This window comes from Otolemur garnettii, unplaced genomic scaffold (genome assembly GCF_000181295.1).
Source record: "Otolemur garnettii isolate 467f Iridium unplaced genomic scaffold, OtoGar3 scaffold00176, whole genome shotgun sequence".
Classification (NCBI taxonomy): domain Eukaryota; kingdom Metazoa; phylum Chordata; class Mammalia; order Primates; family Galagidae; genus Otolemur; species Otolemur garnettii.
Window position 1 is genome coordinate 2073446 of NW_003852571.1, and position 13008 is coordinate 2086453.

The following is a 13008-nucleotide window of genomic DNA, read 5'->3' on the forward strand; positions in this document are numbered from 1 at the left end:
CCCTGTTCTTCAGCATTTAGTACAAGAGAATCCTACTGTTAAATTCTAAATAACAGTAACAATACAATTTGCGACTGCAAACTAAATGGACATGATATAGAAATGGAAAATTAGCAAGGTATTTGGCTTGGCGCCTGTAGCTTAGCCCCTAGGGTGCCAGCCACATACACCAGAGTGGGTTCAAATGCAGGCATGGCCTGCCAAACAACAATGGCCTGGTGTTGTGGTGGGTGCCTGTAGTCTCAGCTACTTGGGGGGTTGAGGCAAGAGAATCGCTTAAGCCCAAGTGTTTGAGGTTGCTGTGAGCTGTGACGCCACAGCACTGTACGGAGGGCAACATAGTGAGACTGTCTCAAAAAAAAAAAAGAACACTGGGCATTTGAAAAATGACAATTGGACAACAGGAGCTTTCCCTACTAACCTAGGAGAGTTTCTGTCCTAATTACTAAAAATTTAAGTCTTTGATTCTTAGCTTAGCAGTGAAAATAACATTTGAAACAGGAATTACTCTAAAAGTTTATCACAGGGTAATTAAGGCTTTATGTGCTTATGTGGTTGGCAAAAGGAGTCATATCCCAGGTGCAAACGGCACTGTGGACGGGCATCAGGCATTTGTCCAGCAGCCCCTTTTTCTCCTTTGCTGCTTGAGAAGATGCCTGTGCTGGACTTCCTTTGGCACCAGCTATGAACCCGGTGCCGGGCAGCAACAGGAGACCCCTACCAGCCCTAACTCCCCAGGAGCAAAGTCCTGCCCCACAATCAGCACTGTGGTCCATGATAACTCACCTCAAGGAGTACTTGGAATGTCTGACATAGAACGGCTCTCTGGGACTTAAAAACTTCAGCTGGAATTTAATAGAAAACACTTCATAAGATTACACAAAGTAGATGTTTTAGCACATATATAAAATAACTATGCATTTCTTTAAAGATATATTTTGTAAATATTGCCACAAGATGAGGTAAGACAACAAATGCTGATGGACTAAAAATATATTGAAGGGAATTTTAACATGAATTTACTCTAATTTTGACTAAAGCAAATATCCAGAAATATGTCTATGTGATAGCACAGAAGAAAGAGAAAAGAGAAAAGCAAAGTTAAAAATCAAAATATAAAAAAAATTCTGACTTTCAAATAAAGGATCATGAACTTAAGTGAGTTTCTTTTCAAATACAGCATTAAGGCATTCTGTGAAAATTAACTCTTCATTACAACTTAAATAAAAATTATAGAACTGGTTTCCAGCCACAAGGACTCTCCTGGCCGCGCCCACTCACCTTGCGTGTGACGAAGGAGTTATTGCGCAGGTTGACCTTGAGCGTCCGCGCCTCCCCCACCGCGGTGGGCAGGAACCTGTACAAGTCCTCCGGGGCGTAGACTCCACGCACGGCTGCGGGGAGCTGCCTGCTTTGGGGATAGGTTTTAAATGTACTATTTAAAATCCACAGTAATTTAAACTTTTTATATTAAATGGCGTAGTATTGCATTAACTAGTGCTGCTGCTCACAACCCATTTTATTCTGTGACGGCAATTTCTGACTCCATAATAAAGCAACACTGGCAGGACACCCATGGAGGGTTCAGGATGAGACCCCCAGGCCACCAGGATCCCATCCGAGCCCTGAGTCCCTTTGTGCTGGGAACGGCATCCCCTCTCTCCCCTCCCTCCCCCGGAGAGCCTCCCTCTCCGGACAGCCCCAAGACCTCCCTTGTCTACACAAAGACAGAGCTGAACCTAGCCCCTCACTCCCCACAGCCTCTGTGTCCAGGCCTTGCCCACCACGGGGCAATCACGAACCAATCCCCCCAACCCTGGGTGCTCCTTCATCTGTCCACCCTCTTCATGGTCACCGGTTTCAGTTCCTTGAAAGCAGCCTCTGGCTTGTTTCGTCATATCTACCCTTGCTTCCTTTTAATTAGTACACACTATAGCCAGTGGATTCTTCTAGAAAGACTCAACTCTGACCACCACCTCTGGTAGCTGTGAGAAAAGCCCCTGCCCCCTTGGCCCAGACCAGGCCCAGTGTGGTCTGCACCCTGCCCCCACCCTCTAGCTTCCCCACGTGCTCTGCAGTCAAGCAACCTTCCCAGCTCAGCCTCCCAGAATGCTACGATTACAAGCATGAGCCACCAAACCTTGTCATTTTATCATTTTTAAGAATCTAATTTCAAGAGGCCAAAGCAGGAATTCCTTAAGCTTAGGAGTTGGAGACCAGCCTGAGTGAGGACACATCCCTACTGAAAAGAAAAATTAGCCAGGCATAGTGGTGGATGCCTAGAGTCTCAGCTACTGGCCAGGCTGGGGCAGGAGCACTGCTAAAGCCCGGGAGTTTGAGTTTGCCGTAAGCTATGGTGCCACGGCACCCAACCCAGAGTGACAGAACAACTCTGTCTGAGGAAAACAAAACAAAACAAAAAAGCTACTTTTATGTGCTGTTTATAGAAATGTAAAATAGTAACTGCTTAGGGAAAACTATTTGGCAGTTTATCTTAAACACACACTTATTGTATGACCCAGCAATTTTGCCTAAAACTAGATATTTTTATAAGTATGTCTACAGATACGCACATCCAACAATGTCCATAGCTCTAAATTGTAAGAAATCCAAATGGGAACATGAAAATAAATTGTGATGTTTAATTAAATAATAAATGTTTAAAAGGAACAAAGTAAAGGTACACTTGATACCATGAATAAATGGCAAAAAACATGCTGAGAAGAATCCAGACACACAGTGTCTATGTATATGAAGTTCGAGCAAAATTAACCCGTGATGACAGAAATTAGAGAACAGAACAAATCTCAACTGTAAAAGAAAATATAACAATTTTCTAGGTAAGAAAAACACTCTGTTCTATGACTAGAGTGGTAGTAACCCATGTGAACTCATAAATAAGTCATGAAGCATTTGATTGAACCTCAATAAATTACTAGAAAAAAAATCACAAATGACATACACAGGTAGAAAAGCAGAAGCCTCTGACACAGCTTGTCTTCGGGGCTTAACTAAATTATCTACTTTAATGAGAGAATCTCTGGAAATGCACACGTTTTCACCCTCATTTTCTGCTTTGGCACTCTGTATGGAAAAAAATCACAGGGTGGGGGAAAATAAACACACTAGGAAAATACACAGACATTTATCTATTTGAATTCTACCATTTTCTTTAAACTTTTTTTAAAGGAGACTTAACATTTTTAAGTTCTCTAAATTGCAAACTCTACTGTGTTCTATCTATTCACACATGCACACACGGAAGTGCCAGAGTGCACACACAGTATTTTACAAAGTTAAGTCAAACATGGGCTATGTGTGTCACATGCACAATGAGCAAAACCTGATCTCAAACATGCCAACCAATAAAGACAAAAAATTAAGATTATGAGGCAATACAAAAGAATGAGTTAAACTGGGATAATATTAGGAAAATACCTTGCATTTTAAAGCCAGCTTTCTTGTCAATTTCACTTGTTTTTAACATACACACCATAATTTACTTAAATTCAGTGTAATACTCACTTGTCCAGACAGTTGAAATCTCAATGTGTGTTTTATGTGAGGCTCTTTAAGAGGGTGACATTCAACATCCCAAAATTGGGCATAATCCCCTCTATCCCTGGGCAAAAACGTGATGGAAATCTATAAAACACACCCAGAAGAGAAATTTACACACTGATCACAAAACACATGTAGTTAGATCACCAATTCAAAGCTTTGGTATGAAAAAATAAGAGGAACAAATGCTTTTGCATTTTCCCAGTAATTAAAGAATTTGATCAATTTCATTTCCAGTAGTCTTGTTACATTATCAGATCCAAAGCACACTTTTGTTTCTGGCTTTATATAACATACCCCTTAAAATGCTTTTGGGGGATTAAAAAGTTCTGGTGCTGTCAAGCACAAGAAGTAGGCAAGGAAAGTCCAAATGCAGAAGGGCAATCCCGGCTTTACTCCTGGTGCTCATGGCACCCTCTGCTGGCCAGGCAATAAAAGGACATAGGTCTGGCAGCAGCAGGTGGTAAGAGCCAGGTGGGGAACAGCGTGTAGGATGGCACAGGATAGGCACCAAGACACCAGGTAACTGTGGGTTGGTCACTGCTAGGTACCCTGACTATACAGCTCAAAGTTGTATAGATGTCCCTGCATGTGCAGAACCTGTAAAAAGCTCAGTGAGAAAACTGCGATCTTTAAAAGTAGCATTTTATAATGTTTACCAGAGTTAAGAGCCTCAGCTTCAAAGAATTTAGTGTGGATAATAATGATCACTAATTAGGTTATACTGATAATATACAGATAACACAGATCACTTAAAAGTGAATTAATGCCTGAGTCTGGACTCAAACATCAAAACAGTTAAGTAACCTAATTTCTGCCCACACAAACCCTGAGAAACAGTAACCCAGCAAGCCTCAGCCAAGGCTTCTGAAAGCCTACAGGCAAAGGCAGGACTACCAGGAAATAAGAACAGCCACTAAGGATTAATCTGCTCACAAGGAAACAGAAAGGAAGGAAGGGGTGAAAACCACCCCTTGGGGACTGCAGTTCCATAAAACCCCAACCACACCCCTTCAAACACCAAAATAAAACAGAAGAGAAAAACCAGGATTACTGCATATTTCATAAGAGGAACACACTGGGGACTTTAAAGTTCATTATCTCATTTAGTCCTCATCAAAGTTAGATCCCTTCCAATGAAGCAGGTTGTAACTAATGAATTAATTCTTTTTTCTCTCCTGGATCATTACTGCATGTATACTTAATTGTGCTAGCTGATAATATTTTCCTAAATGGTCTCAGAATCATGTGCTTTGCTGTTTTCCCCCTAATACAAATTAAGTAACCAGATCTAAAATTTAGTGATTTACAGAATATCTATAATTATAACTTTGGTTCAAGATAAACAGTGATGAACACAACAAAAATGAAAGATCCTGCAGAGCTTCCACTTTTTTTTTTTTTTTTTTTGAGACAGAGCCTCAAGCTGTCCCCCTGGGTAGAGTGCCATGGCATTACAGCTCACAGCAACCTCCAACTCCTGGGCTCAAGCGAGTCTCCTGCCTCCGCCTCCCAAGTAGCTGGGACCACAGGCGCCCGCCACAACGCCTGGCTATTTTTTGGTTGCAGCCGTCATTGTTGTTTGGCGGGTCCGGGCTGGGGATTCGAACCCGCCACCTTAGGTGTACGTGGCTGGCGCCTTAGCAGGTTGAGCTATAGGCGCCGAGCCAGAGCTTCCACTTTAGATCAATGGTAGTATGATGAGGAGAAATTCCTAGGAGACAGTCTAGCCTCCACCCTGTTTTAAAAACAGTTTCGTCGAGGTATAATTCACATACCATATGTGTCATTTAAAAAAAAATTTTCTGTATGTTTTGACATGTTAAAAAACCTTCTTGGGTGGGTTAGCCAACTCTGAAGGTGGCAAAGGACTCAAGCAGGAGCATGCCTCTGATACACAAAACAACCAACACAGAGCCACAGCTGTCCTAGCTGGCCTGCATACCCAGGTGATGTTTCTCTGCCATACACATTCCAGGCCTAGGTACCAGGCAACTGGAGACCACCTGTTAGCTTATAGCTTGTGATAAATTATTCAAACTAGCCAATCCTCAACTGTTCACCCTGCCCTGCCTTGCCTTTCCTGTAGAAACACCAATAAAACCTGCAGTTTCAGCTTTCCTGGGCTTGTCTTCTGCTGTCTGACGACCCTGGCATTCTCCCTGTGATCCTTCAAGGCCTGTAGACACCTCCTTTCTGGGAGGATACACTTTGTGTTCCTGTGCCTCTCCTGTTTCCCCTTTTGTGGCCATGCATGACTGACCATTACATAAAAGAAAACAAAAACATAAATTCATCCATTCCAGTGAGCTGTGTAGCCATCACCATAATATAATCTTAGAATATTTTCAACAATCCAAGAAGAAACTGGCTGCCATTAGCAGTTACTCCCCATTCCCTACCCTTAGCCCAACCCTAGCAACCACTAATCAACTCTGTTTCTATCATTTGCCCATCCTAGACATTTCCTATACAATATGTGGTCTTCTGTGACTGGCTTCTTCCATTTAGCATAATGTTTTCAAGGTTCACCCATCTGGATGCAGCAACTTTACTCCTTATTGCCAGATATTTCACTGTATGGATATACCACATTTTGTCTATCCTTCCATTAGCTGATGGACACTTGGGTTCTTTCCACCTATTCTGACTATTGTGAAGTCAGAGCTAAGAGAATTTGTAGGCTCAGTGCCTGTGCTCAGTGGTTAGGGTACTGCCACATGCACTGGAGCTGGAGGGTTTGAACCCAGCCTGGGCCTGCTCAATGATAACAACAACAACAAAATAGCCAGGTGTTGTGGTAGGCACCTGTAGTCCCACCTACTTGGGAGGCTGAGGCAAGAGAATCACTTAAGCCGAAGAGTTTGAGGTTGCTGTGAGCTATAACACCACGGTACTCTACCCAGGGCGACAAAGTGAGATTCTGTCTTTAAAAAAGAAAAGGCATTTGTTTGAACTACTGCTTCAATTTTTTTTTTTTTTTTGAGACAGAGCCTCACTATGTCACCCTGGGTAGAGTGCTGTGACATCACAGCTCACAGCAACCTCAAACCCTTGGGCTTAAGAGATTCTCTTGTCTCAGCCTCCCAAGTAACTGGGATCAAAGGCGCCTGCCATAAGGCCTGGCTATTTTTTGGTTGTAGTTGTCTTTGTTGTTTGGTGAGCCCGGGCTGGATTCAAACCTGCCAGCTCCAGGGTATATGGCTGGCTCTCTAGCTGCTGAGCTACAGGCACCGAGCCTTTTTTTCTTTTTTGAGATAGGACCTCACTCTGTTGTCTGGGCTAGAGTGCCATGGCATCATTGTAGCTCACTGCAACCTCAAACTCCAGGGCTCAAGTGATCCTTCTGCTTCAGCCTCCCGAGTAGCTGGGACTATAGTCACTTAACACCACGCCTGGCTAATTTTTCTTTCTTTCTTTTTTTGTAGACCTGGGGTCTTGTTATGCTGCCTAGGCTAGTTTGAATAAGCAATCCTCCTGGTGGGATTACAGGTATGAGCCTTTATGCTTAGCATTTTTTTTCTTTTTTTTTAAATCATAGCCATCTTAGTGGGTCTTACGTGATACTTCATTTCTGGTTTTGATTGCATTTTGCTAATGACTCATAATTCTCTTTTCTTTTCCTCCCTTAAATAGTTATTTATTGGCAGTGGGCTGGAAGGAGTGATGGCATTAGCATATACAGACACCACCACAGGACAGTGTCATGTGGGAGGCAAGAGCAATGGGCAAGACCACCTGGGGCCCTGGATGAGCCCCCCTTCTCCAAGTGCGGGATGGGGAAGAGCCTAGAGTGTTGAGGGGGGAGCTTTAGAATACCTCTGTTTAGTGGGCATGGTTAGAGATGAAGAGAGACTCGCTGGTGCGGCCCCAGCCTGACCACTTGGGGTGTTGAAAGAATAAGACCTATGCCTTGCTCTGTGCTTGTGGTTTTAGGGTGTGGGTGACATGGGTCAGACACACACAACGCCTTTAAATCTAACATTAGTTCATTTCCAGGATTTCAAGGGGGCAAGCTCGGCAGTATGGGTCCTAAGTGAAGAAAGCTAAACTTGAAATCTTTTGCAGGAACGAATGGCTGACTTTTAATGTAGGCTGGCCACCAGAGGGCACCCTCCATCTTCCAATTATTCTCCAGGTTAAAAATGTTTACAAGGCTGGAACAGGACACCCAGACCAAATTCCATATATCACTGTATGGCAAGACTTAGTGGAGAACCCACCAGACTGGTCAAAGGCCATGCTGCCTCCGAGTCCCAGTGACCAAAAAGAGATAATGGCCTTAAAAGAGAAACCCTCATACTCCAAGAAACCCATGCCCCTGCAACTCACTGCCCCTACCCCCTTATACCTCGTTTTGCATGGAGGCACAGATCCAGAAACCCTCTTTCCACCTTCATACTGGAACATCCCTGCTCCTCACCCACAGGGGCCAGATAATGAAGCTGTCCCTTTAAGAGGAAACCTGGCTGGGAGCCCGCCCCACACTCGCTGGAGGGTGTGGCAAGAACAGCCTTGTGTCACCGCTGACTCTACGGCCCTCCCCCTTCAAGTAGTTGGTCCTCCCGATAAGGAAGGAGAACAGCCCCTGCATTACTGGCCTTTTGCAACCAGTGACTTATATAACTGGAAAATGCAAAACCTCCCTTTCTCTGAGAAGCCCACTGCACTTGTTAACCTTTTAGATTCCATTCTCTTTACCTACCAGCCTACCTGGGATGATTGCCAGCAACCCCTACAGGTCCTGTTCACAACCGAGGAGCAGGGGAGAATTTTAGCAGAACTAAGAAAGTTAGTCCCCGGAGAAGATGGGACCCCTACCCTTAACCAGGCTTTGATTGATGCAGCTTTCCCCCTAACCCGACCCACTTGGGATCTTAACACAGCTGAAGGTAAGGAGAGGCTCCAAGTTTACCACCGGACTCTGATGAGAGGGCTTAGGAAGGCTGCCTGGAAACCAACCAACTTAGCAAAGGTATACAGTGCAGTGCAGGACAAGACAGAGACGCCAGCAGCATTCTAGAGTGCATAATGGAGGCGTTTTGCACTTATACACCTATGGATCCAGAGGTGGAAGATAGTAAGCCCGCTGTAATTACGGCTTTTGTCAATCAGTCCACCCCAGACATCCGGCAGAAACTTCAGAAAAGAGACAAGCTAGGTAGACAATCCCTTCAGGATCTGTTGACAATTGCAGAAAAAGTGTACAACAATAGAGAAACTCCAGAAGAGAAGCAGTCACACACAGCTAGGAAGCAGACCCAAGACCTGGTGAGGATTTTGCTGGCCTCCACTGCGGGAACTCCGGAAGATAAAGCTCTACAGCTAAACTACCTTGCAAAAGGTAAGGAGACAGTCCCCTGGGCAGGCCTGCCAGCTAGTAATAGACCCCGTCTCTGCAAAGACCAATGTGTGTACTGCAAAGAGAGTGGACACTGGGCCCGCAAGTGCCCTAAGAAGAGGCGCCCAGAGCAGAGAGACCGGGTCCCTGTGTTAGAACTTGAAGAACTAAATGATTAGAAGGGTCAGGGCTTGAGACCCCTCCCTGAGCCCCAGGTAACTTTGAAAGTGGAGGGGACACCAGTTAACTTTCTCATTGATACCAAGGCCCAACATTCAGTTCTGATCAAAGACAAATGGCCCCTAGATTTCTGGAAGTCTTGGGTGCAGGGTGCCACTGGCATTAAACAGTATTCATGGACTACTACACCTAGGCATGGGTCGGGTATCCCATGCGTTCATGGTTATTCCTGACTGCCCCTACTCTCTCTTGGGGCATGACCTCCTCACCAAGATAGGAGCACAGATCACTTTTGAGAAAAACGGGCCCCAGGTGACTGATCAACAATGGCACCCAATCCAAGTATTGACCATCTGCTTAGAAGATGAATATCAGCTACATCAGCCTCCTCAACCAGCCCCCTCACCCAAAGACATGACAGAGTGGCTCCGCCAATACCCTGCGTCATGGGCAGAAACCGGAGGAATTGGGCTAGCCTTGCATCAGCCTCCCATTCTAGTAGAACTAAAGCCAATGGCCGAGCCTACCTGGGTCGGAGGCATGGAATGCCTGTCTCAGCCTATCCTGTCTCAGGAGGCATGGAATGGTATACTGCCCCATATCTAGAGGCTTAAAGAGGCTGGAATTTTAGTTCCTTGTCAGTTGGCCTGGAATACTTCCCTGTTGCCAGTCAAGAAGCCTTTAACAAACGATTACTGGCCTGTCTAGGACTTGAGAGAAGTCAACAAAAAGGTAATAGATATCCATCCCACTGTGCCTAACCCATACACTCTCCTGAGCTCACTGACTCCAACTCAGACATGGTATACAGTGTTAGAACTTAAAGATGCCTTTTTCAGCCTCCTGTTAGCCCTGCAGAGTCAGCCTCTGTTTGCCTTTGAATGGAGCAACCCTGAATGTGGCACCCATGGGCAGCTCACCTGGACCCACCTACCACAAGAGTTCAAGAACTCTCCCACCATCTCTGATGAGGTGTTACATGAAAACCTTGGCGACTTCCATAAGACACACCCTGATCTGACCCTATTGCAGTGTGTAGATGACATCTTGTTGGCAACAGACTCAGAATCCAAGTGTGTCCAAGGCACACGAGACCTACTGGCCACTCTCGGCTCCCTTGGCTATTGAGCCTCAGCAAAGAAGGCTCAGCTTTGTCAACAAACCATGAGTTATCTGGGATATGTACTGGGGGTGGGGGAGGTCAGTGGTGGCTAACCCAGGCCAGAAAAGAAATGGTACTGAAAATCCCAGTGCCTATGTCAGCCTGGGCAGTTAAGAGAGTTCCTAGGCTCAGCAGGCTTTTGCCAGCTCTGGATTCTGGGCTTTGCTGAAATGGCCAAACCTCTGTATGAAGCCACTAAAAAAATTCAACCTTTTCGATGGACAGAGGAACAAAGTAAGGCTTTCCACGCCTTAAAGAAGGCCCTACTGCCCACCCCTGCCTTAAGCCTTCCTCCCATTACCAGGCCCTTTCACCTGTACGTTGATGAACACAAAGGAGTAGTGAAAGGGGTGTTGACTCAGACTCTAGGGCCATGGAACCAGCCAGTGGCTTATCTGTCAAAAAAACTAGATCCTGTAGTAGCGGGGTGCCCTCCGTGCTTGCATATTATATCTCCTACTGCCCTTATCACCAAAGATGCAGACAAACTCACTCTAGGACAAGAACTAATAATTACAACTCCTCATGCCATAGAGGGGGTGTTGAAGCAGCCCCCCGGACCAGTGGATGAGCAATGCCCGACTCACTCATTACCAGAGTCTGCTGCTCAACCCTCCTCAGATCCAGTTTGCGCCTAAGGCAATGCTCAACCCAGCCCCGCTTCTGCCAGACCCAGACCTGGACACCCAGCTTCATGACTGCTCCGAGATCCTGGCACAAGTACACAATACCTGCCACAACCTGAAAGATCAACCTTTGCCTGATGCGGAGGTGACCTGGTACACCAATAGCAGCAGTTACATCAAAGATGGCAACAGGTATGCTGGGGCAACAGTAGTGACTGAGACTGAAGTAGTATGGGCTAATCACCTCCCAGCCGGCACCTCTGCCTAGAAGGCTGAGTTGATAGCCCTCACGAAGGCCCTTGTCTTAGGAAAAGACAAGAGACTCAATATATATACTGACAGCTGGTATGCATTTGCTACTGCGCAAAGAAATACTTGACCTTCTCTTGGCCCTCTGGCTCCCCCAAAAGGTGGCAGTAATCCACTGTTCTGGGCACCAGAAAGGAGATACTCTGGTGGCTAGGGGAAATAGACTAGCTGACTTAACCGCCAGACAAGTGGCTGAAAACACAAGCCTAGAACTTCCCCTCCACATACCAGATCTAGGATCTCCAAACTTGCCAGAAGCTCCCAATTACCACTGAAGACTTACAGTGGATGCACCAGATCCCCATGGTACACTCCCCAGAGCAGTATAATGGGTGGTGGCTCACTTGTGACAGAAAGTTTTACTTTCTGCAAAATTAGGGCAGGAAGTCTTACAGTGGATGCACCGCTCTACACACCTGGGTTCCAGGAAGATGAAAGATCTACTCAGGCATACAGGTATCAAAATACAAGGCCAAAATGCCAAAATTGATGAAATAGTTGCTTTCTGTAAAGCGTGCACCCTCACCAATAGTCAACCACAACTCCAAAACCTGGGGTCACAACAACGTGGGACCAAGCCAGGTGTATACTGGGAAGCTGATTTTACTGAAGTCAAACCAGGTAAATATGGATACAAATATCTGTTAGTTTTCATAGATACTTTCTCTGGATGGGTAGAAGCCTTTCTCACCAAACAAGAGACAGCACAAGTTGTAGTCAAGAAACTCTTAGAAGATATAATGCCTAGATATGGACTTCCTAATAGTATAGGATCAGACAATGGGCCAGCCTTCACTTCTCAAATAGTAGCTAGTCTGGCTAAGGCCACGGGAACAAACTGGAAGCTACACTGTGCTTACCAGCCTCAAAGTTCAGGACAGGTAGAGAGGATGAATCAGACCTTGAAAGGAACCCTGACAAAATTAATTTTAGAGACTGGCAGTGCCTGGGTGTCTCTGTTCCCCTTTGCTTTGTATAGGGTAAGAAATTCCCCCTATGTCATAGGCAAGACCCCATTTGAGATTATGTATGGAAAACCTCCACCCCCTAGTTCCCACCTTACTGAGTCAAGCTGTAAATGACAAACATGATGATAATTGTGTTCTTTCTTTACAATGTTATCAAAAATATTGGCAAGAAGACTGGAAGAAGATCATTGCCCTGTACAACAGCAGGCCCACACCTGAACCCCACGCATTTCAGCCTGGCGACTGGGTGTATGTAAAACGTCACCGGCACGAGACTCTCGAACCACAGTGGAAAGGACCCTACACTGTTGTCCTGATGACACCCACTGCACTCAAAGTAGATGGCATCGCATCGTGGGTCCACTACACCCATGACTGCCTAGCTGATCCATTTGCTGCCAAAGACTACAGCCCAGAGTAGAAACTCCAATGAGACCCTGATAATCCATTGAAGCTCAAACTGCAAAGATGCCAGAATCCTTGATGTGACTATATGTGCACTATATATTGACTTGCTCTGCCTTAAAATAGCTACTCCCCTTGCTGCCAGCCCCCGTCTCCCTGTTCAGGTAACATGGCAGGTTATTGATGCTAGCACAATCAGACCTCAGGAATTCACCCTAAAGGTACTTGGTTCCTGGAACTCCTAGTAGATCTCCACGATCTATTAGGGACCACTCTCTGGTGCCACCCAGATCTGACTAAGACCTTTTATGTCTGCCCCGGTCACCTTCCTGACAAGTGTGGAGGAGCGAGTTCATATTTCTTTTTTTTTTTTTTTTTTTGAGACAGCCTCAAGCTGTCCCCCTGGGTAGAGTGCTGTGGCATAGCTCACAGCAACCTCTAACTCCTGGGCTCAAG

General features: G+C 45.5%; 1 protein-coding gene and 1 pseudogene across 2 annotated transcripts in view; both read right to left on the reverse strand.

Moving 5' to 3' along the window:
* CEP192 (centrosomal protein 192) overlaps positions 1-13008 on the reverse strand; it is a 152351-nt gene that overhangs the window by 7813 nt on the left and 131530 nt on the right. The window contains exons 40-43 of the mRNA XM_023519469.1: positions 3526-3645; positions 2963-3084; positions 1282-1408; positions 787-845 (exon numbers count right to left, since the gene is read on the reverse strand). Of these exons, the coding sequence (XP_023375237.1) occupies positions 787-845; positions 1282-1408; positions 2963-3084; positions 3526-3645 (428 nt within the window). The remainder of the gene's footprint in view (positions 1-786; positions 846-1281; positions 1409-2962; positions 3085-3525; positions 3646-13008) is intronic.
* Positions 7294-13008, reverse strand: part of LOC100962936 — a 9106-nt pseudogene continuing 3391 nt past the window's right edge. The window contains exon 2 of the transcript XR_001161730.2: positions 7294-7473. The product of XR_001161730.2 is annotated as a fructose-bisphosphate aldolase A-like (transcript). The remainder of the gene's footprint in view (positions 7474-13008) is intronic.